This window comes from Daucus carota, chromosome 1 (assembly GCF_001625215.2).
Source record: "Daucus carota subsp. sativus chromosome 1, DH1 v3.0, whole genome shotgun sequence".
Lineage (NCBI taxonomy): Eukaryota > Viridiplantae > Streptophyta > Magnoliopsida > Apiales > Apiaceae > Daucus > Daucus carota.
This window is the reverse complement of record NC_030381.2, coordinates 42973334-43000739: the sequence shown is the minus strand read 5'-3', so window position 1 is coordinate 43000739 and position 27406 is coordinate 42973334. Positions and strand designations below refer to the sequence as shown.

Sequence of the window (27406 nt, the reverse complement as noted above, 5' to 3'; positions counted from 1 at the left end):
CAAATTTAGTGCTTAATGTGTGCCTATGGGCACACACTAGAAAGACCCTAAAACGAAAGGTTCAAGAGAGAACCATTAGAGAGAGAATCATAGAACCCTTAGGGTTCTGCAGCAGAACTTAAGCATTAGTTAGGGTTCTGCGGCAGAACTTCACATGCATAAAAATGTCAATATCTATTTTAAAATTATTTTTGAACACAAATAATGATGAAAAAACATGTATTTTGATTTAGATCCTAAAAATCTATTTAAAATTTAGGGTTCTGCAGTGGTTGTATGATTCTATTCTAAGCACAGGTTTTCTTTTGAGCGCGACCCTAAAACTAAACAAAATAATCCAGCATGAAGAACATTTTAAAATGACACGTTTATCACAACCATTTCTTGGCGTTTATTACATTCCTAAGATTTGTCAAGACAAGCTAGACGACACTTCCCAGTTCTCCTCAACAACACAGCTCTTCATTCATCATTGCTAATAACATGGTACTCCCTCTTTCTGCTTTGTTTCTATTTTTGTTTTACAAAAATTCAAATCTTTATTATATTCTTGATATATAGGGTGATTCTTCAACAAGTAAGATAAAGCTCTACTCTTTTTACCGGAGTTCTTGTGCCTGTCGTGTAAGAATTGCTCTCAACTTGAAAGGTGCTATATTTTTACTTAATTTTGTCAATATATGTTGGTGGGTTTTGTGATATTCATTGATTTTGATTAGTTACTGTGTGTATTTGTAAAACAGGGATTGATTATGAGTATAAAGCTGTTAATTTGTTCCAAGGTGAACAGTTCAGTCCTGGTAAGACTTATGTTTAAACCCCTTTTAGCAAAAAAGAAAGCTGAAGTAGCTAAATCTCTCTTTCATTCATTTAGATTTTGGTGCAAAAAATAAAATAAAAATACTTTATAAGTTAATTATGGCATACTTGGCTTACCTCGGGTTTAAACTTATTCCAGAGTTGCAGTTATTATTTCTACACTTTACACGTATCTAATTATTTGTTTGTTTGGATCATTCAATTGGAAATGTTTAGCTTATAAGTTACTAATGATATGCAAATGATAAAAAGGACCTGTTATATGACCATGGTTAGTAGAAAGAAAGGTACCATTTATAGTTTTGAAGTTTATGTTTTAAGTTACCTAAAACACATCAACTCATAAATCATTTTTAAGCCATATGTTGTTTTAACATCATGTGTTCTAGAAAGTGGTAAAATGGTCCTTGAGTGAATAATTGAATATATACATATAAAACAACCTATATATGTATAATATTTGAATAATTTGATTCCATAGTAAATTATGCATGTCAATTACAAAGTGGTAACAGCTCTGTAATTCTGTATACATGTAAAAATTTTGATTTAACTCTTTATGTTATTGCTGATTCAGCATTCAACCAGATAAATCCTCATGATACCTGCTTATTACTGAAAACTCTTTATGACCCCCAATCAGATACTGTTTGAAGTGGTTTTATATTAAACTCTTCTTACAACCCTAGTTTTGACTGTGAGCATTAAATTTTGTGAAATTCCGTAGTTTCTTGATTGCCTAAGCCTGTTGTTTTTGTCTACAAGAATTTGGTTCCCCCTCCAGCTATTATTTAAGTTTACCTCGTTTATCATGCTTGACGCTGTATAACCACTTCTTCTTCATTTTGAAGAACATCTACACCAACCAACCCCCTAGGTTTATTTTCCTATGAGAATGAAGTAAAAGGTGATTGAAATTTATTTTATCTTGCTAATGCCAGATCTCTTAATTATATGTTTAATCATCTAAATTGCTAATTATGGCAGACCTTCCAAGTTTGGTAACATGATTTTTAGTTTTTCTTTGTCTCTTGTATGTGTTCTCTCATCGTGTGTGATACTTGAGTAGAACTTCTGAACTTTCAATTATACCGCAATTTTAATGTTTTAAATCACATAGGAGTCAATTCAACCATAGGTACTTGCACTAGATTTTGTTGAGCCTGTCAGGCGTCAGCTCTGTTAATATCTGTTATTTGGAGATGGTTGTTTGATATTAATTGTTATGTTACTCAACTTTAGATTTCTTGAAGCTCAATCCTCTTGGTTATGTGCCGGTGCTGGTCGATGGTGAGACAACGCTTGCAGACTCGTTTGCCATCTTAATGGTGTGTTTGCAGTATTTATTAATTACATTATTAATCATGTAAGATTTCTTATTTTAGAATCCCCAGATTTTCTGTATTGTTTCTCAATCACATTCCATGATTTGTGATGTACAGTACCTGGAAGAGAAGTATCCTCAATACCCTTTGTTGCCTGAAGATCCTAATAAAAGGGCAATAAATTACCAGGTACATGCATTTGATCTTACAATGTGCTTATTTTGCATGAGGATATAACACTTTTTGCAACCGCTAAAAGGTCAATGAATGCAGTAAGCGAATAAATTCAGACATGGCAAATAATTGAATTTTCATCGGAAATCAATTTACTAGTACGAGCCTCCAAATAATAGACGTGGCAATGTTATACATGTAAGCTTGCAAATAACAGTCAAATGCTACGAGCTTACTTTCAAGTCCTAATGGTAATATATTAGTAATACAAGCCCTATTATCTTTAATAAAATGTAGTGCTTTGAGCCTAAAATGCAGGATAAGTAGATACAATATTTGATGTATTTCATATATCAGAATATCTGCTGTTATTCCGTTTATTGGTAAAATTTATGAAAAGAATATAATTATACTTCTACGCGGTTGTTTCCCTATTTGACTGTGGCATATATAATATTGTCATGATCTTTCTCCATATTGCCCAACTCTCTGAGGTGCATGCTTGCCCGCCCGCATATGTGATAAGTGGATTTTATATCCACTTGGAAGCCTTCGTTTTGACTTAAATGGATGGTCTGGCCTCAAGCTTTTGATATTTTTGATATGTTTTAGTGTGATGTTGTGCAGGTTTCTTTGGAGGAGAACGAAGAGGAGATTCATAGCTTTCAGTGAAAAAAAACGGCGAAGTAATCGGATGCGCGAGTCAAAAGTTATGGACAAAGAAGTGGGCTGATGAATTGGGGCACCCGCCCCAAATCTGGGGCACCCGCCCCAAACTGGCAGCGAATTTAAGCCCGTTTTCCTGTTTCTGATCCGTTTCAAGGCCCGATCGCTGGGGAAGTTTAAGAAAGGCTTGGGGGGACTAAAAACATAACCTAGAAACATTCTAAGGAGCACGTGACGGCTACGGAGAAGATCAAGATCGAATTTCATAGCTTTTACTTTTGTAATTCTTCGAAGTAGGCGTAACTTGGATGCTCGTTTCGGATTTGTTTCTTAACTCTTATTCTAGTACTTTTAGTTTGTTTTTCTTATTCCGTACCATGTTTACATTCGAACCCATGATGATGAGAAGTTCGATTATGAACTAATCATTGTCATGGGATTTTAGCGGATTTATCGATGAATTTCAGTAGTTAATTTGTCTTGTTCATATGTGATGGGTTGATTTCCTCGTATTGGTTGTGCTTATTCGTCTTGGATGCGTAGCTAACATCTAAGATTGCTTGTTAATCTTTATTGAAGCGACAGTGAATATATTGATTTAGAACTTGCCATGCGAGCATAGGTTTCGTGTTCGATAACATGACTTGTGATGTGATTTTACCCATCTTGCATTGCCCTATGTAATCTTGATAGATAACTTGCTCTTCAACCATTATGCCTTCAAATTCTATAGACATATAGGGTCTAAGCATAATTGGTGTCTGTTTACCTTCTATCTTCATTGTGGATGTGTAGCAGTATGGTGCACGTATAACGACAGTTAGCGTGTATCAGTCTCGTGTTATCTGATTAGTTATCAACCATTACAATCGAATAAGGTAGAACTCTGAATGAAGTTGTTAATGAAGCTAGAATCCCATGTTTTATTTTCATAAATAATTCGATTTAATTCTCTTAGTTATAATTCGACTTTAGTTAGTTAATTTAGATAAAAACCAATCAATTTGATTACTTGTCCAAGCATTGAATAATAATCATACATTGGTGCATAAGTGCATAATTCTGAATACACCAGTCTCTGTGGGAACGAACTTGACTTATATTCTATATTACTTGTGACCACGTACGCTTGCGTGATTTTGTGCGAACAAGTTTTTGGCGCCGCTGCCGGGGAACAATATATTTGACTCTTCATAAACTATATTCCTCCTCATTTGGCGCGGGGACTCGGTGTTATATTTTAGTTTATGTGCTTGTCATTAGTGGTCGTTAAAGTTCAGTGACTTGGATTCTTTTCTCACTTTAGTTCGTTGTGTGTGTTTCAGGTATTTGAGGGACGTGTATGCGAACACGTTCTCAGGCTCGTAAGGAAGCATTAATTAAGGAAGAAGCGATAGAGATTGATACGATGGATGATCAACCACCAGCAGTTAATGATACTAAGGCTCTTAAGGCTTTCTCTGAGCCGAAAATCAATGACATTCAGTCGAGCATTGTCAGGCCAGCGATTCAGGCCAACACTTTCGAAATCAAACCTAGCACTATTCAGATGGTACAGAACTCAGTACAGTTTGGGGGTTCTCCGACAGAGGATCCTAATATGCATATTCGAGACTTCATTGAGATCTGTGACACTTTCAAGTTCAATGGTGTTACGGAAGATGCCATTAAATTGAGGTTGTTCCCGTTTTCTCTGAGGGATAAAGCTAAGGGATGGTTACATTCTCTTCCTGCAGGATCTATTACGACATGGGAGGATCTGGCTCAGAAATTTCTTTCTAAGTTCTTCCCTATGGCCAAAACAGCTGCACTAAGGAATGCTATCACTCAATTCTCTCAGCTATCTGGTGAAACTTTTTGTGAAGCATGGGAACGCTACAAGGAGATGCTTCGGAAGTGCCCACATCATGGGATGCCTGATTGGATGGTTATCAATTGCTTCTATAATGGCTTGGGTCCTCAATCGAGACCAATGCTCGATGCAGCATCAGGTGGAGCTCTATTGACTAAGAGCTATGAGGAGGCTTATGAGTTGATCGAGATGATGGCTGCAAATGAATATCAGAATCCTACTCAGCGTCTTCATCAGGGCAAAGCAGCAGGGATTCTGGATGTTGATGCTACTACAGCCTTGACTGCGCAAATTAAGGCTCTTACTATGAAGATGGATTCTTTGGTAAACTTGGGGATTCAGCAGCCACCTTCAGTTTGTGAGCTTTGTGCGGGTACACATTCCACTGATCAGTGTGCCATATCTAGCGAGTCAGCTCAGTTTGTGAGCAATTTTCAGCGATCTCAGCAGCCAGCTCCGGCTACTTATCACCCGAATAATCGGAATCATCCGAATTTCAGCTGGAGCAATAATCAGAACTTCATGCCACAACAGCAACAGCAGTTTCAGCAGCAAGGAGCTAGACCTTTCAACCCTTCTGGTTTTCAACAACAGTTTGCACCGAAGCAGCAATTCCATCCACCTGGATTCCAGCAACAAAATCATGGGGTGGCTGGACAGTCTTCCAACGAAAGATCTGAATGGGAAGAGATGAAATTAATGATTAAAAGCCAAGCGGTGTCAATCAAAACTTTGGAAAATCAGATTGGGCAGATTGCTAACGCGTTGATAAACAGACCCCAAGGAACGCTTCCTAGTGATACTGAGGCCAATCCGGGCAAGAAGGAAGTGAAGGAACAGGTACAGGCTGTCACCTTGAGGTCCGGAAAGGTTACGAAGGATAAAGAATCAGCAACAGAGCGAAACAAGGAAGAGAGTGATCAACAGGTTGAAACACCCGTGCTCTCATCTGAGTCTGATAGTGGAAAAACTGTTGTTGAGGCTGACAAGAATAAGGTCAACGAGGAAGCAAGCAAGGAATCAGCCGAAAAGTCTAGCCCGAAAACTGACACTGGGGTCAAGCAGGTATATCCACCTCCACCTTTTCCGAAGAGACTTCAAAAGCATAAGCTCGACAAACAATTCGCTAAATTTCTAGAGGTCTTCAAGAAATTACAAATCAACATACCTTTTGCGGAGGCTCTAGAACAAATGCCGAGTTATGCTAAATTCATGAAAGGTATTCTATCTCGAAAACTCAAACTTGAGGAGTTGGAGACTGTGGCTTTGACCGAGGAGTGTAGTGCTGTGTTACAACAGAAATTGCCTCCGAAGCTGAAAGATCCGGGAAGTTTCACAATCCCGTGTACTATTGGGCAATTGTCATTCGACAAGTGTTTGTGTGATTTGGGAGCTAGCATAAATCTGATGCCCTTGTCTATTTTCTTGCAACTTGGTCTTCCGGAGCTGAAACCTACTAATATGTCTTTGCAACTGGCTGATCGTTCGATTACATACCCAAGGGGGATAGTTGAAGATGTGTTGGTAAAGGTAGATAAACTAATCTTCCCAGCTGATTTTGTCATTCTAGACTTCGAGGAAGACAAGAAGATTCCCATCATCTTGGGGAGACCTTTCCTTGCGACAGGGCGGACTTTGATTGATGTTCAGAAGGGTGAACTCACAATGAGAGTTCAAGATCAGATGGTCACTTTCAACGTGTTCAATGCCATAAAACTTCCATCAGATGAGGAGGAATGCTTTAAAGTGGATATGCTCGAAGCTGCAGCTCATTCGGAAATCGAGAACAGGCTGAAAACTGACATCTTGGAAAGGGTTCTATCGGGTGACTCAGAGTTCGGAGATGAGGAGGAGGAAGAGCACCTTCAATACTTGAATGCTTCTCCTTGGAGAAGACGGTTGGATCCTCCAATTGAATCTCTTGGGTTATCGGAGCTGAAGGACTCTCATGAAAAGCTGAAACCATCTATTGTCGAAGCTCCTAAACTCGAGCTTAAGCAACTTCCCGAACACCTAAGGTATGCGTTTCTTGGCGAAGCTTCTACATTACCTGTAATTATTGCATCTAACCTTTCAGGTATCGAGGAAGAAAAGCTTTTGAGAATTCTTAGGGAGTTCAAATCAGCCATTGGATGGACTATTGCAGATATCAAGGGAATCAGCCCCTCTTATTGTCAACATAAAATTCTGATAGAGGAGGGTAGTAAACCCACTGTTGAGCATCAGAGAAGACTCAATCCAATTATGAAAGAAGTGGTGAAGAAGGAGATTCTTAAGTGGCTTGATGCCGGCATTATTTATCCAATCTCGGATAGTTCTTGGGTGAGCCCTGTTCAGTGTGTGCCTAAGAAAGGAGGCATGACCGTGGTAGCTAATGAAAAGAATGAGCTCATTCCGACTCGTACAGTCACAGGTTGGCGAATATGCATGGATTATCGGAAGCTCAATAAAGCCACCAGAAAAGATCACTTCCCGTTGCCTTTCATTGATCAGATGCTTGATAGGTTGGCCGGTCATGAGTACTATTGTCTTCTTGATGGGTATTCAGGGTATAATCAGATTTGTATCGCACCAGAGGATCAGGAGAAGACCACTTTCACTTGCCCTTTCGGCACATTTGCTTTCCGTCGTCTTTCTTTTGGACTTTGTGGTGCACCAGCAACTTTTCAGAGATGCATGATGGCTATTTTCTCCGAGATGATTGGTACTAATGTTGAGGTGTTCATGGATGACTTTTCTGTGTTCGGTACTTCTTATGATGAATGCTTGAGCAACTTGACGATGGTGCTAAAAAGATGTGTGGAAACTAATCTCGTTCTTAATTGGGAAAAATGCCACTTCATGGTTCAAGAAGGCATAATCCTTGGGCATAGAGTTTCGAACAAGGGTCTTGAGGTGGATAAAGCTAAGGTGGAGACAATTGAAAATCTTCCTCCACCAATCTCAGTAAAGGGGATTCGGAGTTTTCTTGGTCACGCGGGCTTCTATCGACGGTTTATCAAGGATTTCTCTAAAATCACCAAACCCTTGTGCAACTTGTTAGAGAAGGATGTGCCTTTCAAGTTTGATGGAGAGTGCTTGGCTGCGTTCGAAACTCTCAAGAAGAAATTAACCACAGCACCTGTTATTACTGCACCTGATTGGAATGAGCCTTTTGAGATGATGTGTGATGCTAGTGACTATGCGGTGGGAGCTGTGCTTGGTCAGAGAAAGAATAACATCTTTCATGTGATTTACTATGCTAGTAAGACTCTCAATGGGGCTCAGCTAAATTATACTACCACCGAGAAGGAGCTGCTGGCTATTGTCTATGGATTCGAAAAATTCAGGTCTTATTTGCTTGGGACGAAGGTGTTGGTTTACACTGATCATGCTGCCATTCGGTATTTAGTGTCGAAGAAAGATTCGAAGCCTCGTTTGATTCGTTGGGTTCTTTTACTTCAGGAATTCGAGTTGGAAATCAAGGATAGAAAGGGCACTGAAAATCAGGTGGCTGATCATCTCTCTCGGTTGGAAGATGAAGCACGAGCATCCAAAGACACCACCTTGATCAATGAGTCTTTTCCGGATGAACAATTATTTGGGGTCCAAGAGGAAGAGCCATGGTTTGCGGATATTGTGAATTATCTGGTGAGTAATGTCATTCCCCCTGATTTGTCTTATGCTCAAAAGAAAAAGTTCCTTCATGAGGCGAAGTGGTATCGTTGGGATGAGCCATTCTTGTTTCGACAAGGGTCAGATCAGATTATCAGAAGGTGCATTCCATACAGTGAGATTGAAGGAATTTTGCAAGCTTACCACGACTCTACTTATGGGGGACACTATGGAGGACAGAAGACAGCTGCTCGTATTCTGCAGGCGGGGTTCTTTTGGCCTACACTCTTTAAGGATGCTCATCAATTTGTGTTGAAATGCGATCGCTGTCAAAGGGTTGGTAATATTTCTCGAAGGGATGAAATGCCCCTCAATGTACTTCTTGAGGTTGAAATCTTTGATGTGTGGGGTATTGACTTCATGGGACCCTTTATCTCATCTTGCAATAATCTCTACATTCTTCTTGCTGTGGATTATGTGTCTAAATGGGTTGAAGTCAAGGCCTTACCAACCAACACAGCTGCGGTAGTCATCAGTTTTCTTCAAAAGAACATATTCACTCGCTTTGGTACTCCTCGAGTTATAATCAGTGATGAAGGCTCACACTTTTGCAATCGAAAGTTCACAACACTGATGGAACGGTTTGGTATCAATCATAGAGTTGCCACTGCTTATCATCCTCAAACAAATGGGCAAGCTGAGGTATCTAATCGGGAAATCAAGCGAATCCTAGAGAAAGTTGTGAGTCCGTCAAGGAAAGATTGGGCGTTGAAGCTTGATGAGGCCGTCTGGGCCTATAGAACGGCTTATAAGACTCCGTTGGGGATGTCACCATTTCAGTTGGTCTATGGAAAAGCATGTCATTTGCCCGCGGAGTTAGAGCACAAAGCATATTGGGCCTTGAAGAAATTGAACTTGGATATGACAGCGGCTGGGGAGAAAAGAATGCTTCAAATTAATGAACTCGACGAGTTTAGGCTTCAGGCGTATGAAAACAATAAACTCTACAAGGAAAAAGTGAAGAGATGGCATGATAGGAAGTTGGTGCAAAAGGATTTCTTCATTGGCCAACAAGTGTTACTTTTTAATTCTCGTCTAAGGCTATTTCCGGGAAAGTTGAAGTCTAGATGGTCGGGTCCTTTCACAATAAAGACGGTGTTTCCACATGGAGCAATTGAAATATATGAAACAACACCGGAGGAATCATTTAAAGTGAATGGACAAAGATTGAAGCCATATTTCGGAGGACCGGTGAATCGCGAGTCGGTAAGCACCATCCTCACTATTATTTAATTCTTGGGGCTTCACGTCGAGCTAAAGACGTTAAAAAAGCGCTTCGTGGGAGGCAACCCACGCGTTTTAATGTTTTATTTTTTTTAGAAAAAAAAAAAAGAAAAAAAAAAAATATATATATTTTTTGGAGTTAGAAAAATTTTTTGGGTTTAATCCTACTGGCCGAATGGGGCAGGTGCGCCAAACGCGGGGCACCCGCGCCAAACGACCAGTGGAGCATCGCGGCACGCTGTCACTTCCGCGCACCCGCGCCACGCGCAGCGCACCCGCGCGAGCGGCGCGCCTGCGCCGTGGCCGGGGCGCCTGCGCCGAAATGGCAGTGGGCAGCCTGGGCAATTATAAAAAAAAAAAAAAAAAATTTTTTTCTGCTGCTCGTTTTTTTTTTGATCTCCCAGCCGTTTTTTTGAACCCTTCCCAGCCTCATTATCTTGCTCTAGCCCTAGATTAAACCACCACATCAACAAACAACACAACCATCTCATCTTCTTCCAATTACAAATATTACACACATATACATACAACCCCATACATTCCTACAAACCCAATTTCTCCTCTTATTCAAACACTTATCTTCCTAATCATATTCAATTACTACATCCATATACATCCACCTTCATACACAAGCCTACACCAATTCCTCTCTTTTCACTAATTCATCCAAAAATCTCTACACCCACTACACCCATTCAAACCCATGGCACCTAAAAGAGCGAGGAGAACCGAAAGTAGTAGTGTTCGGACTACATCTACGGATTCATCGAGTTTGGGGGTTGAGGGTCCTAAGTTTACAACTCCGGAGGCTAGAGATGAGTTTACTCGGCTTTTGGGTAAGCCTATTGCTAAGGAGAGGGGGTTCTTACCGTCACCGGCGGATGGTGAGTTGGTGCAGATGATTCGGAATAGGGGGTGGGAGTCTTTTTGTGAGGCACCGGCACCGGTGCCGATGAGTATTGTGCGGGAGTTTTATGCTAATGCCCGAGCGGATCAAAACGGGTATTCGGTTGTTAGGGGGTTGACTGTGGATTATACCTTGGAGACAATCCAAGCGCTTATTGGGGGCACTGAGATGGAGTCCACTCAGGATGATTGGGTGAGAAAGGACAAACGGAACATTGATTTAGATCAAATTGTCTATGAGCTATGCATTCCGGGTACTACGTGGAAGCGTAATCCGTCTACTAATGTGAGAGCCACTTTCCCTGCCTCTACTATGAACAGGTTTGCTCGAGCTTGGAACCTGTTTATTTGTCATAGTATTATGCCATCGGGACACCACCACGATGTCACTGTCGATCGGGCTATATTGTTGTTTGGGATTCTGAGTGGGAAGTATGTCGATATTGCATACGTCATCCACCAGAACATTATGAGATTTTTGAGGAGTCGCACTGGAGTGGCTATACCTCACGCGACGATAGTGACCAAGTTATGTACTGCAGTGGGTGTTCGTTGGTCAGCAGATGAGCAGTTGCAGATGCCGGGTGCCGCTATTGATCATGCTCTTATAGAGCGGCTACCTGAGTGGCCGGGTGGTCACGCCAGCCTTCGAGGATTAGGTTATAGAGATGCCGATGGTAGACGGATGAGAGCACCACCTCCAGTTTCACCAGCTCGAGAGATCGCGGGGCCTTCTGAGCCCGTGGAGAGCTCTGGTACGGGGCGCCGTGGTTTCAGTGATTCACAGTTTAGGCGGCTCGCGAGGCGTATGGATACTATGCATGATATGCATAGCCGTTTTGCGAGAGATTTGACACAGGCGTTGGGGACTGCTTTTCGTGCTACGGGCGTAGACGTTGAGTGGCCTGTGTTCGGTGCAGATATGATGTATCCTCCAGCTGACTCTTCACCCGAGGAGGGTGAGGAGAGTGATCGTTCTGACTCCTTGTAGGTACATTCGATCCTTTTTATCACCTTCAATGAGGACATTGAAGATTTTAAGTTTGGGGGTGGTAATCTAAGGACTAGTATATAGTATATAGTGTGTGCATATAGGTTGCATGTTGCATATAGTTTAGAATATTATCTCATATAGTTGCATATTAGTTCATTTTCGTTTCGTTTTTTATGCTTATATGCTTGTGTTAGGATGTGTTAGTAGTTTCATATAGTTGCTTTTGCATGAATCTTGAAGTTGTTTTCCAAGTTGATGTCCTATGATGAGTTTATGTGCATAATTTCTTGGCTAGTAGTTTCGATCGTATGTGATGCCTTGTTACTTGAAAGCTACTTGTGTGGAAATTGTAATTACACTTATGCTCTAGAGATAAGACTTAGACTAACTTATTTCTTGAGTCCTCGCGTTGAGTCGGGCGTAGAGTTAGGATTATTCCCTTTTTGAACTTAGAGTTTGTAAATCTTAAGTTTGGGGGAGTTAAGGGATGAATATGCCTTTCTTAAAAAAAAAAAAGAAAAAAAAAGAGAATAAAAATTATCAAGTACTCCTTTGAGATCAATGTGTAAAATGCAATGTCATGTGAAAGGGACGATCCATGTACTTGTGCTGGTATTAAGTGCAAATGTATTAGAATAAGCAAATTCTTGGTGACCTTTCACAACCTTTGATTACTGGAGAATTACTTGATTAGAGAAAAAAAAGAGAAAAAAAAAGAGGAAGAGAAAAGCTAAGTCGAATGGCGGTCGTAACTCACTTACACTGAGAAGCGTCCCAACCTTAGACTTAGCAAGAAAAAAAAAATAGAAAAAAAATATGAGAGGCATAGGAATTCTTTAGTGACCCTAAATTGTAGTTGACTCTTTAGTAAGAAGTGTTTAAGCCTTATTCTGATTAACGGCTCATAGTGAGGACTCTGTTGAAGTTTGATGGTCTTTGTTTTGTTTCACTAGAGAGCATGCTAGCACACACGATGCACTTCACACTTGTAGTGGAAGAGAGCATGGATAAGATGTGAAAGAGATGAATGCCGAGAATGTTGCGTATTTTGAGGATGCTAAGTTAACAAGGATTACACTTCATGATTCGCTTAGATGTAGGCATTTAGTTGCATTCATGCATTACATTATTAGTATTTGTGTGTGTGTCTATGCTTGAGGACAAGCATCGGTTTAAGTTTGGGGGTGTGATAAGTGGATTTTATATCCACTTGGAAGCCTTCGTTTTGACTTAAATGGATGGTCTGGCCTCAAGCTTTTGATATTTTTGATATGTTTTAGTGTGATGTTGTGCAGGTTTCTTTGGAGGAGAACGAAGAGGAGATTCATAGCTTTCAGTGAAAAAAAACGGCGAAGTAATCGGATGCGCGAGTCAAAAGTTATGGACAAAGAAGTGGGCTGATGAATTGGGGCACCCGCCCCAAATCTGGGGCACCCGCCCCAAACTGGCAGCGAATTTAAGCCCGTTTTCCTGTTTCTGATCCGTTTCAAGGCCCGATCGCTGGGGAAGTTTAAGAAAGGCTTGGGGGGACTAAAAACATAACCTAGAAACATTCTAAGGAGCACGTGACGGCTACGGAGAAGATCAAGATCGAATTTCATAGCTTTTACTTTTGTAATTCTTCGAAGTAGGCGTAACTTGGATGCTCGTTTCGGATTTGTTTCTTAACTCTTATTCTAGTACTTTTAGTTTGTTTTTCTTATTCCGTACCATGTTTACATTCGAACCCATGATGATGAGAAGTTCGATTATGAACTAATCATTGTCATGGGATTTTAGCGGATTTATCGATGAATTTCAGTAGTTAATTTGTCTTGTTCATATGTGATGGGTTGATTTCCTCGTATTGGTTGTGCTTATTCGTCTTGGATGCGTAGCTAACATCTAAGATTGCTTGTTAATCTTTATTGAAGCGACAGTGAATATATTGATTTAGAACTTGCCATGCGAGCATAGGTTTCGTGTTCGATAACATGACTTGTGATGTGATTTTACCCATCTTGCATTGCCCTATGTAATCTTGATAGATAACTTGCTCTTCAACCATTATGCCTTCAAATTCTATAGACATATAGGGTCTAAGCATAATTGGTGTCTGTTTACCTTCTATCTTCATTGTGGATGTGTAGCAGTATGGTGCACGTATAACGACAGTTAGCGTGTATCAGTCTCGTGTTATCTGATTAGTTATCAACCATTACAATCGAATAAGGTAGAACTCTGAATGAAGTTGTTAATGAAGCTAGAATCCCATGTTTTATTTTCATAAATAATTCGATTTAATTCTCTTAGTTATAATTCGACTTTAGTTAGTTAATTTAGATAAAAACCAATCAATTTGATTACTTGTCCAAGCATTGAATAATAATCATACATTGGTGCATAAGTGCATAATTCTGAATACACCAGTCTCTGTGGGAACGAACTTGACTTATATTCTATATTACTTGTGACCACGTACGCTTGCGTGATTTTGTGCGAACAATATGCACACTCGTTCTTAGTATAATTCCTTGTGCATTCTCTTTATATGTGTATATATGGTCTGCTCAGTGTTACCATGAACATTGTAGGCTGCAAATATAGTTTGTTCAAGCATACAGCCTTTTCAAAATCTAGCTGTGCTGGTTAGTACCTGATTTCCCTTGAGTTAATTATTCAGTTGTTGAATATTGTACGAGCCCACTTTTTGACTTTTCCTGCTAATTGTTTTTTGCAGAAGTATATCGATGAAAATGTTGGTAGTGGTGAGAGCATTCATTGGGCTCTTACCCATATCAATAAAGGCTTTGCAGGTAAGCTTCCACTTTACAGTAGAGCTCACTTCTTCAGTAGAAATATCCTTAAAATAGAAAAAATGTTAGGCCTTGAATCAATCACTGAAGTCCTGAGCCGTAGTATCTCTGCAGAATATATCTTCTTAAAGTAGAATTAATCCTTTCCCGAAAACCAGCCTTGACAAACTCTGAGAATATCTTCTAATGACAAACTCTGATATCCTCAGTACTTGACAAACTCTGATCTCCAGATAAACTTTGATGCTTATATTCTGATCCTAAACGCTGATATCATCAAATGCCTTCAAAATAAAATAAAATGACCTAATGATGAATCAGCTTTAGAATTATAAATGGCGTTCACGGAAGAGGTCACTAGTATGTCTAAAGCAGCTGCATTCACCTTTGAACTTATTAGCACAAGCTAAAGCATAAAAAATAAAAGAGACAAGTTTATGAGCTTTAAGCATTATATTGATCTTACTTTAAAAAAGGATGATCTTTTTAGTTTAATTGTTGTAACCGTCTCGATATAAATTTTCATTCTGATTATTGAAAGAACCTAAAGCATTACTGCAATGTGCAAAAGCTATCAAATATTTGAGTAAAGTAGCTATTAAACTACACCTGTTTAGAGATCTCGTCATCTGATTTTGATCTGCACCTATTACTTGACTAATGACTCAAAAAGATTCCCAAATTCATCCTGGTCCGAATGAGCTTTTTTAACACCTACATCCTCGTGGAAAGGATCCGACGTTTAGCTATTATTTCCTTAACCCTTAGGTCAACTAGATTAAGCAAGTGGATAGTAGTACTAATGGTTGGGAAATTAATCTACTTTCTTGTACAACACCAGAACAGAAAGGACTTGAACAATTTTATTCAATAAGTTGTCTAAAGTACTCTTAGATGCACGAGTATATGTCTTACTAACCAAGCAAAACATTGTTTCAGATTGTAAAAAATTTCCATGTATGTGAGAAACATTGTGTATGTTTTGTTGTCTTACCTTTAGATAAGAAATATGGTTAAAATCATTATTACCAACCAAAAGTTGTTTTTGGTTGGAATAATTTCCATTTATTAGTTTATATATTTAATTATAGGACCTTTGACTGGTAACATTTAGCATATATCTGAGCTGTCCTAGTTCCTGATATCTATATACAGCATTTTTTTTTACTTCAATCATATTTGGCTTGTCTGAGTTTCCCTTGACTATTGCAGCTCTTGAGAAACTTCTAGCCAAGTATGCTGGAAAGTATGCCACTGGAGATGAAGTTTTTCTGGTTTGTTCTCTTCTATATACCAAGCATCCAGATGTTAAATTATAATTTAAATTGAAAGTTCGTCCATCTGCAAAGAGAGTTTGTTTGATTTAGTTTCTTATGTGTTCATTATTAATTATTTCGGTCCATTACTAAATTTTAAGACCAAAATATTATATAGAGCAAGAGTATGCTCAATTGGTCAGTTGCATACCTTAATAGGTCTAATTACTTTGAAAGTCGGTCCCAATCTAGGAAATTTCCGTAAAGAATGTGTATTTCTGACATTTTATTTTCGTTAATAGTATTAAGACTATATGCTAGAGGTAAGTGGTTACGCTCAAGATTATAGAAGCAGAGTTTATTTTTTTGCAATTGTTGAGAAAGCCATATGGAAATGATCAATATATGGATTTTCCTTTTCGTTTAGTGTTTGCATTATACCTAACTTGTAAATAAATTGGCAGGCAGATTTGTTTTTGGCACCCCAGATTCAGGGATCAATCACAAGGTTCAACATCGACATGGTATGTCTCCTGCATCTGATTTCAAGTGTAAGGAATGTATTTGGCGTAATTGTTAGATCCAACATAGTGTTGTCGATCAAAGGCACTCATAGTACTAGTAGAGCTCTGGACTTTGATACCCATATTCCCCACCTCATCCTCAAAGTTGTATCAACTATAAGAAAGAAATAATGTTGTCACTGCTATCCTGATCTACATGACTATTAGTCTCTTTAAGTAAGTGTAATAGTGGTATACAATTTTGGATGCAGTACCCATGATGCTTTCCTGTCGTTTTTATGATAAGACAGTCTGATTGTAAAATTATATTAGAATGTTTAGGTATGTCGTGAAAATAATTGTATACAGAATATAGTAATTATATCTTTTTGAATTTTCAATGTCACACTTTAAAACTGTTTCCTTCATTATGCTTTTACAAATACATACATAAAATATGGATAATCCCTTTTTGAAAAGATACAGGCTAATGCATGACTTAAATTTTCTACTTGTATACAGTTCTCTTTAGTTTTGATTTCAACTGATCTCGACCAGTTCGTTTTATATTTACCGCACCGTAACTTCTGTCTATTTCTATTTTCACTGTCCACCTGTACTAAATTTCTAGCTATTAGAATTTACATTCTTAATGGTCTCTGCAGACCTCGTACCCTCTTCTTTTAAGGGTATACAAGGCATATGAAGAACTGTCTGCTTTCCAAGATGCTATGCCGGAAAAACAGCCAGATGCACCCAAAGATATTAAAGGTGAATAATTTGTTGAGATTTCCACTTTTACTTCATAGTTCAATTTACAGGAGATAGGACCAGTTTCACCAGAAATAAGGGTAGATCATGGGTACAAGAAAGAAGTTCTTTTTTTTTTTTTTTTAACTTCCGGAAGAAAGATGTTGGTAGTGATTCTGCGTGATCATGGCTTTCTAAAATCCTTATACACTTCTTTCGTTTTTGAAACTGACCATTTATCATTTCTGAGGATATAAAACTGATCTTTCAGTTGTTTCTTAACTCGGATTTCACAGAATAGAGAACTATCAGGCAGTTTGAACTAAAAGCATATCTGGTGCAAACTGGGAAAAAGAAGAAACACAAACTCCATGTATCTAGAAATGATCGTTTAATTATTTAGAATAAGGTGAGCAAATACATCGGTTGCTTCTTGCAACTTACTCAAGTTGTATTGCCGTGTGGTTGTGGACGGAAATAAGTTAGACATCATTGGCCCCTAATGTACATTATATAGTTTCATTTCTTTTTTTTCTTTTTTTTTTTGTCATAATATAGTTTCATTTCTTATATGCACTGTTTACTTGTATTTATATATTTGTACCAAATACGTATGGTGGGCACTGTAACCACAATTTTACGAAAGCCATCTACATAAAACCGAATGAAATGTACTTGTGGAGGTTTTTTCCCCCTTCGGAATAGGTGGTCGATGTAGCTGACAATTAAAAACTACTTTATTATGTGGGTATTTGGCCGGAGCTTAGAAGCCTGTTTCTGGGTTTATAAGCTAGAATCACTTATTCATATCGTTTGTGTAAAAAGTCAATAAGTACTTATAAGAAGTTGAGAATTTTTGTTTTATGATTTCCGTTTCTTTCCCAAACAATTTAATCACTTATAAGTTTTAACTTGCTTCTAACTTCTACTTCACTTCTTTACTTTAAGCAAGAAGCACTTTTTTTAAGCTCACCCCAACGGCCCTATGTCTCGCTTGGAAGTAGTTTAGCAAAAATGAGGATGGGATGTCATAGAAATAGAAGTAATAGTTTTTTCCTTCTGAACAGAATGAATTTGTCCTCTAGATGGCACAAGTTGGGACAGAGTAATCTAAGGTGGTGAGGGAATTTTTTTTAGCTACTATTTATATATTTTTATTTTCTTTTACAACAAAATAATTTCTAAGTATGCTTAATATCGAATCACTTAACAGAGTGTACGCAAAAGTCTGCAGTTTAGGTCTGCAGCAACTAATTCTCTACCCTTTGTCAATTTCATAAGAATTCATATCTTCAATTATATTTTACTTGTACTATATTGCATCTTTCAAATATATAAACAAATTGATTACATTTAAACGAAAATTATATTTATTAAATCTATATACGTATAACGTGCAAACTTTTATGAATTGTTTTTTTATACTATTCATTGCTGATTGCTCCCCGGCAGAGATACAGTAGTCAAATGCGAAAAAAATAAAATACTATGAAAGTTTCACCAAAAAGATGAATAAAATAAAACCTGTTGAATTTGAAATATCACATTTGCTTGCTAGGTCACAAATATGAATAAAGATCATGGTCTTTGTAGCAGTAAAATATATCTGATTGAATGCTTGTTTTCTGAACCATATCGAGTCTATAAATATCAGCGCAACCCGAAAGCGAAACTAGATTTTGACACGTTCATGTTTTGATATTTAAATTTTTATGCAGCTGCCTTCAAAAATTTTTTTTTTATGCAGCGTGATGAGAAAACGGTAAAACACAATGACAGAGAATCATTATTATAGGAGAAACTTTAGTAGAATGAATTAAAATATCAAAAAATTTAAATATAATATATATTAGATATATAAAAAAAGAGAAAAAATGTACAGGAGCTACGCCCGTTCCAGATTTGTCCGCGAAAGATACATGAAAAACACAAATAGTCAAATTATTTGAAAAGTCAACCACTCAACACACGGGGTATATATTCCCAAATTGGCTGCGGAAAAAGTCTTAACTGTATCACTTTTTAAATTCCAAATTTAAGTTCTCCGAGCCTCCAAATTGTGTATATATAAAGTAAATTAAAATATTAGTCTTTTTTTTTTGAAGTAAATTAAAATATTTAGTCTTCTAAAAGGGAAAATACAGAGATTAGTTTCTTTAGTATAACTGGATTGTCTGAGAGAGTCAAAATATATATTATTAATCAATCAGGAAATTCTCAAACGAATTTTGAAAAATGAATGCATGATTTATAATAGATTTTTGTAAAAATTTCAAGGAAAACAGATACATCCCAAGGAAAATAATTTATTTCGATGTGCTTAAAATTAAAATAATATATATAAGTTTATATTTCTTGGTTAAAAGAGCAGGAAAATTGAGACTAAAGTCCAAGACAAATGTGAAAATGAAAAAGAGAGAGTCAAACAGATCCCCGGTGGGAACGGATAATGCAAGTTGAAACGACACAGATAAATGAATAATTCAACACCTAATTTTATCGTATACTGGTAATTCTTAAATGTGTATATTTGTATTGAAACACGAATAATATTTGTATACTTATTTTCCTGCACCTACTTGGACGCTAACTACGCAGCTGTTGTATGCGTAATATAATCAGTGTTACAGAATTCCAAGATTTATTGATTTTTTTAATTAATTTAAAAATATAGAACTAATTTATCAATTATATTTCTATTTAATTAGAATTATTTAATATACAAAAAATCTTTCATAAATATTGTATCGATTTCAATTCCCGATTTTCACATCCATAAATATAATATACAATAATTGGAGACGTGTTTGGAAATGTATAGCAGAACATGACATGTTTAGACTAAAGAATCAACAATCTGTGGTTGACAACGTTTTTCCTTAACAAAATACGACTTTGAAGTATGTTATTTACTCATAAAAAGATGCTCCCTCTTATCTTGTTTGAATACTTTAATAGTCACAAAATTATTTATCAATCTTTCCAAAAATTGCGATTTGAGATTTAAATTATTATAAATCAAATTAATTTGAAAAATAAATAATAAAATTATCTGGTTAAGGAGTTGACAGAATGATTAGTGTTTTAAAGCAACTTGTAACCTGACTTTTGTTGCAAATCATGGACCCTGTCTTAATGAAAATTTGAATAATAAGCTTAAAGTTAAATGAGTTTGGCAGTTTATGCATAACAATATTTTAACAGTTGCGTAAAAACATGCACTTATTTACGTATAATAACTTCTCTAAGAATTAAGTTGTGTTTAATTTGGACCCAGTTGGCAGCTGCTTTCTTTGTGCTAGCTTATGTTGGGTGTCTAGACTTGTTAAAAATTTATAGCAGTACCATTGAGAGACTCTCTTCTCATTTATTAAAATTCAGGTTTTCTGGTAATTAGTTGTCCAGCTCGGTTCGTTTACGGTCCTCTCATTTGTTAAGATTCAAATTGAGTAGTTGCTCGGTTCGTTTACGGTCCTATTTATTTTGATTACGCGAAGGTTTGCGTTGCTTTCTGTAATGGATCAGAGGTTTCAGATATTTTTACTGGTGTTTTCCATTCAAATATTCAGTATAGCATCGCAGGATGGTAAGTTCACTTGATCTTTATGTTCTTCCTAGTTCTTATGGCTTCTCTTGTAGTTATGCATGTTGAATAAAACAGTTTGAGTATTAGAATTTTTTATTTTTCTTAGTTTTGATAGAAAAGTGTTATTGTTTCTGTACCAGATGCTGTTCTACAAGCTCTGAGGAGTCAGTGGAAGAACACACCGCCAAACTGGGTAGGGTCTGATCCGTGTCGCGGCAACTGGGACGGGATTGAGTGCTCAGGTTCTCGTGTCATAGCGATGTAAGATAATTTTTGTTGGATAGTAACTGAAAATTGAGTTTGTTTTAGTATCTTGCATTGATTTTAGGTGATAAAATTCTGTTTCAGAACATTATCAAGCATAAAGCTGACTGGTCAGCTGCCTAGCGATATCGTGAACTTGTCAGAGCTGCAGATTTTGTAGGTCTTTCTTATCTATGTTTTTCTTCATTAAACCAGGAATTTTTGTGCATGCTTGATGAATTTGAAATAATTACAATACTGAGTTATTTGCCTCAAGTGCGCAGAATTTTAGTACTTATAAAAGAAAAGATAAACTACTTTTACCTAAGTTCCTAATTGTCAGAGTTCGTGTTTAGGGATTTATCATCCAACCCAGGGTTGACCGGGTCTCTTCCTCTTTCAATTGGCAATCTGAAGAAACTGTCAAACTTGTAAGTCTCTTGTTCAACAGTATTCCACATGTTTCCTGTTAAGATACTTATGTTTGTGTTATTCTATTGCGCATTTTTTCTTCCAGAATCCTGGCTGGATGCAGTTTCACTGGTTCGATTCCAGATAGTATTGGATCTCTTGTGCAACTAAGATTTTTGTAAGTTTTTCTACTTGGGAATTTTGTTATATCACTATATAATGAAAGCAAAGACGATATCTAGCTAGAGAAGAAGTTAGACATGGTTGATTGAAGCTAGAATGTTACAGTAAGGATATCAAGAGAACTTTTGCTTCTACCTTGAGAGAACAATTCTTCAGATGTCCTGTTCCCTGCCATGTAAAGGGTCATGCATAGTTCCATTAAATCCACTATGAACATTAAAGTTATTGCAGTATTGCTTAATCTGTCTATCTACCGCAAGTGCAATGAAAAGATAATGTCTTTGTTTACATAACATAACTCCCCTGCTTGAAAATTTTGGGTTTATGCACTCAAGAAAGCGAGCATAAGAACTCTGAGAACTGGTGACTGTTAGTTATCATTTAATCCAAAAAAAGGAGTAATTTGCTTTTTAGCTATGCTTTGTATGTTTGGTTTCTGTATATTTTAGCCGGGCTGCACCCTCAACCCATTTTCATTTTGATAAATAGTGATTAGTAGTACTACTTCTCATGACAATTCTGGAACTGGCATACATATATGACTGCCTTTTCGTCTTATGCTATGCAGGTCTCTTAATACCAACCGCTTTAGCGGGCGTATACCACCTTCCATTGGCAATCTATTAAACCTTTATTGGTTAGATCTAGCAGAAAATCAGCTCACAGGAACAATACCAGTCTCCTCAAGGAGCTCGCCTGGTCTTGATAATTTGGTTAACACAAAGCATTTGTAATTTTTCCCGTTCTCTCATTTTATTTCATTATTTTAAGTAACTAAGTACAGCATCGCTAACTGTCGTCCAATTATTTGCAGTCACTTCGGAAAGAATCAGCTATCAGGTGATATACCATCTCAGCTTTTCAACCCAAACTTGACTGTTCTTCATGTGTAAGTTCCAAACAATCATATAAATTGAATCGACAATTCTATTAAGCTCGAAGTGATATCTGTACATGTTTTCTTTAAATGGATTTGAGATTGACACATCTGTACATTACTCTGCAGGCTCTTTGAGAGTAACAAGCTCAGTGGCAGCATTCCTTCTACTCTAGGATCTGTCAGGTCCTTGGAGGTTGTGTGAGTATTTCTGTCGCCTACTTGACTTTGAAGCAACTATCTTTATCTCTTACCAGCTTCCTATGTATTTTATCTCAAAAAAATTCCTCAGAAGTTGTGAAATGATTATTTTATGTTATTTCCAGACGCCTAGACAGTAATTCGTTAACTGGATCTGTCCCTTCAAATCTCGACAACCTTTCAGGTGTTAAAGAGCTGTAAGTCAAATATATACTACTACTATTACTTAAAAGGGTATTACTATTTAACTTTATCATTAATTTACTTTCGTTAGAGTTATTATCGTATCTTTTTTTATTCTCCTACAGGTATTTGTCCAACAATGGATTGACTGGACCCTTCCCCAACCTTACTGGAATGACTTCTCTCAATTATGTGTAAGTTGCAAAAGGCTACAAAACCAGAATTTAGAAAGACCTGGCATTACCATTTAAGTTCTATATTACACTCCTAAACATCTGCTTTGTCTTCTATTTCTGGCGTTTATTAGGTAGATACAGTAAGAAGTCCTTTTTGTTGTAATTGCAGGGATCTGAGCAACAATTCGTTTACTGCATCGGCTATTCCTTCATGGTTTTCAACATTGCCTTCTCTGACAACATTGTATATCTTTCTCCCTTTCAAAACTTGGAAATGACACTAGAGAAACATATCATATACTAATTGCTAGTTGCAACAGTTCTCTTTATTTTTTTTACAAGCCCTTGAAACAGTTTTATTTTGTCAAATTCGTGAGCTTTTGCCTTTTATTTCACTATTAATACTGTAGGCAATGTGTAAATTTTCAGAACAAACAATGTATGTTGTTAATGCAGAAAGTAAAGTAAATTTTTTTTTTTTGCTTTCTTTTACTAGTTATAAAATTGATCAACCGTTCGCTAAAGCCCAAAGATGTTTATGAAATAAGTTACTTAGTGAGGTAGAATATAGGCTGGTTTTAACCTATCCTTTAGCTATCTACATTTCTGTGCTTGAACATCGCGCTAGTTAGCCAGGCAACTTTAACTAAGCATTACCCTGCTCTAATGTATATGAAGTAGCTTCATAAATATTCGACCGGACAGATGGAGTATAATCATAACAAAAATCATTCAAGAAATTATCCTTTCATTGCATTTTTCTGTAAACTCTTACTAATGCACAAAGTTTTGACCACAGAAACATGGAAGATACAGGACTTGAAGGACAAATACCAACTTCTCTTTTCAGTGCTCAACTGCAGACTGTGTGAGTGACCTAGTGCAGTAGTTATACTCATGAGTTCTATATATATCATATGATATGTAGAGTAAACTTCCGGCTATTTGTTTCTTTATGAACCATAGTAGTTACATTATTACAATCAGCTTATAGTTTATTAGACCCAGACATCCAGTACAAATCTTAGATTATGACAATGATAACGTATTACAGCAACTTAAAGGGCAACCATCTAAATGGAACATTGGACCTTGGATCCAGCTTTAGTGACCAACTTCAAGTTGTCGATTTGCAGAAAAATTCCATCGATGGTTTTATAAACGAACCTAGATATACAAATGACTTGATGTAAGTTTTTCTTCTAATTATTTGTACATTATATCCTAACAACTATTACTTCTCAATATCTTTACAGTTGGTTTTGTGACATCGCTAAATCACAACAAAATACTGTTTTCTGCAGACTTGTTGATAACCCAATATGCCAGGAATCAGGAGTCAGAGAATCCCAAAAATATTGTAGCATTTCTAAGCAATCGGACCCTTTGTATTCAACAGGACCTAATAGTTGTGCACGTACTCCCTGCAGTTCAGATCAAATTTCCAGCCCGAATTGTAAATGTGCATATCCATACAGCGGGACGCTGTTTTTCCGAGCTACTTCCTTCTCAAACATTATAAACCCAACTATATACACATCTCTAGAACCTCTTTTGTTGCTTGCATTCCAGAGTAATCAACTCCCAGTTGATTCAATCTCTTTGAGCAATCCAACCAGAAATCTTGATAATTATCTCGTATTAAACTTGGATATCTTCCCAACTGGCACAGATCGTTTTAACCACACAGGAATTTCCGGAGTTGGTTTTGTTCTTAGTAACCAGACTTTTAAACCTCCTGATACTTATGGACCCTATATCTTCATTGGCCACAGCTACAACTATTTTGCAGGTATTGGAGTCCTTCATATTAACTCAATGAATCGCTTCTACCTTATTTGTTCAATTTAACAAGTGCTTGAACTGATTGTTTACCAGGAGAAGGTTCTCACAAGTCGTCAAGTACAGGAATTGTTGTTGGAGTAGTAGTTGGTGGTTGTGTCCTAGTGCTTTTATTAGTCATTGCAGGATTATATGCTTACCGTCAAAAGAGAAGAGCTGAAAGAGCTGATAAACAGAATAATCCATTTGGTATCTGATAATTAACCTCATCTATATGCTTCTCCCTCATTCTTATTATCAGATTCTTGGAAATTCTAAAATTTTACTTGGCAATCATGCAGCTTCCTGGGACCCAAATCAAAGCAGTGGCGGTATTCCTCAGTTGAAAGGTGCTAGAAACTTCTCGTTTGAAGAGCTTAGGAAATATACAAGCAACTTTTCAGAAGTGAATAATATTGGATCTGGTGGCTACGGGATGGTTAGAACCTTCTAATCTCTTTTCAATGGAATATTTAATCATTAAACACAGGCTTTAGAACTTATGAGCTTACAGAACTCGTCACCATCACCTGCTTTGCTTCAGTATATATTTCAGTACATTTTTCCTGCTTTTTTGTAGTACTCAGACTTTGAATTTTCACTTTCTATAGGTGTATAGGGGAACTCTTCCTAGTGGTTTACTCGTTGCCATCAAAAGAGCTCAACAAGGATCTACACAGGGTGGCTTAGAGTTTAAAACAGAGATTGAGCTTCTTTCTAGAGTTCATCACAAGAATGTTGTCAGCCTTGTGGGTTTCTGTTTTGAACAAGGTGAACAAATGCTTATCTATGAGTATATTCCCAATGGTACACTAAAGGACAGTCTTTCAGGTACGTTTACAATTCGCTTTGCATTTCTAAGTTACCTGATTATATGAATAAAGAATATACCAGTTGCAGTTAAGATATACTTTTATTTTATAGTAGGTGAAGTGAGCTTAGATATTAGTCGATTAATCTTATATTTAGTCCTTGAGGTTCATGATCCATCACTGTTCCAAGAGAATAGGGGAAACCGGAAATATACAAATACTTTGTTCGTAGTAACATTATCAACTTTAGTATTTACTATTGTAATGATAATATGTTCTGGTACTGTGCTTTTTTTTTTTCTTTTTTCGATGAAGTACATGTATATCAGATGATTACAATACATTTATTCATCTTTGCAGGGAAGACTGGAATCAGATTGGACTGGATGCGACGACTGCGGATAGCACTTGGAGCAGCTAGAGGTGTGCAATATTTACATGACCTGGCCAACCCTCCGATCATACACAGAGACATCAAATCAAACAACATTTTGCTTGATGAGCGATTGAATGCCAAAGTTGCAGATTTTGGCCTCTCCAAACCAATGGGTGACGCAGACAAGGGTCATGTCACTACACAAGTTAAAGGGACAATGGTATGATCAAGATACTTCGATCCATTGTAGTTTCTTGTGTTTAAGTGATGCTATGAAATTAATTCTTACTATAAAAACCTCGTATATGACTTGCACTGATTTCATGAGGTGCAGCGTTTTCTGTAGCTAAAACTTGTAGCAACTTTTCATTTTACATAGTGATTGACCCTCTCCTTTTTTCCGGAATGTAGGGCTATCTAGATCCTGAATATTACATGACACAACAGTTGACTGAAAAGAGTGACGTCTACAGCTTTGGAGTAGTATTACTTGAATTATTAACTGCAAGAAATCCAATTGAGAAAGGAATGTACATTGTCAGAGAGTTCAAAATGACAATGGACACAACAAAAAGACTGTACAACCTTCAGGGAATCATCGATCCTGTAATCTCAGGCAATGAACTGATAGGCTTCGAGAGGTTTGTGGATCTGGCATTGAGTTGTGTGAAAGAAGCTGGAATCAACAGGCCATCCATGAGCGACGTAGTGAAAGAGATTGAAAATGTCATGGAACTGGCAGGCTTGAATCCGAATGCTGAATCAGCGCAGACTTCAGAAAATTATGAAGGTATAAGTAAAGGGTTCGATCATCCTTATACCAATGATAGCATGTTTAGTTATAGCGGTACACATTTTCCATCAAAGCTGGAGCCCAAGTGAAAATCATTGAACTGAGGACATGCTAGGTGTTGCTTCTTGGCTGCTGCACATGGTGAAGAACTTGAAAATTCATTCAGAATTCATTAGACAGTTTATATTCTTTGGTGCCAATGTATTTCGATCTTGTCCTAAATATGAGATGGTTTTTTTAATTTGTGTCTGGTCTGTAGAGATAACAAGGGAAGAACAAGATTGACAGGCAGATTCTTTATTGTCTTTGTTTGTAGATTATTAGCTTTGCAACATCACTTGCATGTAATTAATTTTCAGACATAATTTGTAAATTACAATTTACAGGTACAAATGTTAGACAGAACAGAAGAAGAGTTTATTTACTTAAGTGTGCATCACATGAGAGACAATTAATGTGGATTAAGGATAATACTTTCCCTATTTCAAAACATTTATTCAAGCTAAAAACATCAGGAGGCTTGTAGCTATATGAGAAGAGAAGGATCATGCATGATATATAGGTAGAGATTTTAATGGGCTTATTTAGTGGGCTGTACTGGCCTTGGATATGTTTATATTCTATTTGTTTGTAATATTTTTTGTGATATTTATTAAAAGCCAAAGACCAGTTCTTTGATGCATGTATAAACAATAAATGAACACCCTGATGACTGACTGTGGTGCTACTTATCAACCAGTTGACTTGGTATTTATCTAGTTATAAAATCTGCATGTTTGAAGTACTCAACTTATATCTATATTAGCAACCATTCTATTATAGTTGT

General features: G+C 37.1%; 2 protein-coding genes and 1 non-coding gene across 4 annotated transcripts; 2 read left to right on the top strand and 1 right to left on the bottom strand.

Moving 5' to 3' along the window:
* Positions 1-344: 344 nt before the first annotated feature.
* On the top strand, positions 345-17447 carry LOC108204942 (glutathione S-transferase zeta class). 2 transcript variants are annotated; one of them, XM_017374641.2, is made up of 11 exons: positions 345-486; positions 562-649; positions 744-800; positions 2062-2147; positions 2262-2333; positions 14188-14241; positions 14334-14409; positions 15622-15683; positions 16130-16189; positions 16834-16939; positions 17215-17447. In XM_017374641.2, exons 1-11 carry the CDS (start codon positions 484-486, stop codon positions 17217-17219), a joined length of 669 nt encoding a protein of 222 aa, XP_017230130.1. In that variant the 5' UTR covers positions 345-483; the 3' UTR covers positions 17220-17447. The 2 variants fall into 2 exon arrangements, with proteins under 2 accessions (XP_017230130.1, XP_017230129.1); XM_017374640.2 differs by having other exon boundaries at positions 17190-17329.
* On the bottom strand, positions 4792-4898 carry LOC135150014 (small nucleolar RNA R71). Its single transcript, XR_010288369.1, has one exon. It is a non-coding gene; the product is annotated as a small nucleolar RNA R71 (small nucleolar RNA).
* A 2740-nt stretch (positions 17448-20187) lies between the features above and the next one.
* LOC108204941 (leucine-rich repeat receptor protein kinase HPCA1) lies at positions 20188-27004 on the top strand. The gene is made up of 19 exons (XM_017374639.2): positions 20188-20504; positions 20645-20765; positions 20853-20924; positions 21104-21178; positions 21265-21336; positions 21910-22071; positions 22156-22230; positions 22348-22419; positions 22545-22616; positions 22728-22796; positions 22948-23022; positions 23578-23646; positions 23833-23967; positions 24083-24570; positions 24657-24809; positions 24902-25038; positions 25211-25430; positions 25772-26007; positions 26199-27004. The coding sequence occupies exons 1-19, from the start codon at positions 20435-20437 to the stop codon at positions 26667-26669; spliced, it is 2844 nt and encodes a 947-aa protein (XP_017230128.1). The 5' UTR covers positions 20188-20434; the 3' UTR covers positions 26670-27004.
* Positions 27005-27406: the final 402 nt, after the last annotated feature.

What these genes read in the sequence shown, in the direction of transcription:
- LOC108204942 (XM_017374640.2), top strand. An exon ending in AGGTGAACAGTTCAGTCCTG is followed by an intron (nt 801 to 2,061) that starts GTAAGACTTATG and finishes ACTCAACTTTAG; the next exon opens with ATTTCTTGAAGCTCAATCCT. An exon ending in AAAGGGCAATAAATTACCAG is followed by an intron (nt 2,334 to 14,187) that starts GTACATGCATTT and finishes TGAACATTGTAG; the next exon opens with GCTGCAAATATAGTTTGTTC.
- LOC108204941 (XM_017374639.2), top strand. Translation starts at nt 20,435, where the DNA reads ATGGATCAGAGGTTTCAGATATTTTTACTGGTGTTTTCCATTCAAATA. An exon ending in CTTGTGCAACTAAGATTTTT is followed by an intron (nt 21,337 to 21,909) that starts GTAAGTTTTTCT and finishes TATGCTATGCAG; the next exon opens with GTCTCTTAATACCAACCGCT. An exon ending in TAAACAGAATAATCCATTTG is followed by an intron (nt 24,810 to 24,901) that starts GTATCTGATAAT and finishes GCAATCATGCAG; the next exon opens with CTTCCTGGGACCCAAATCAA.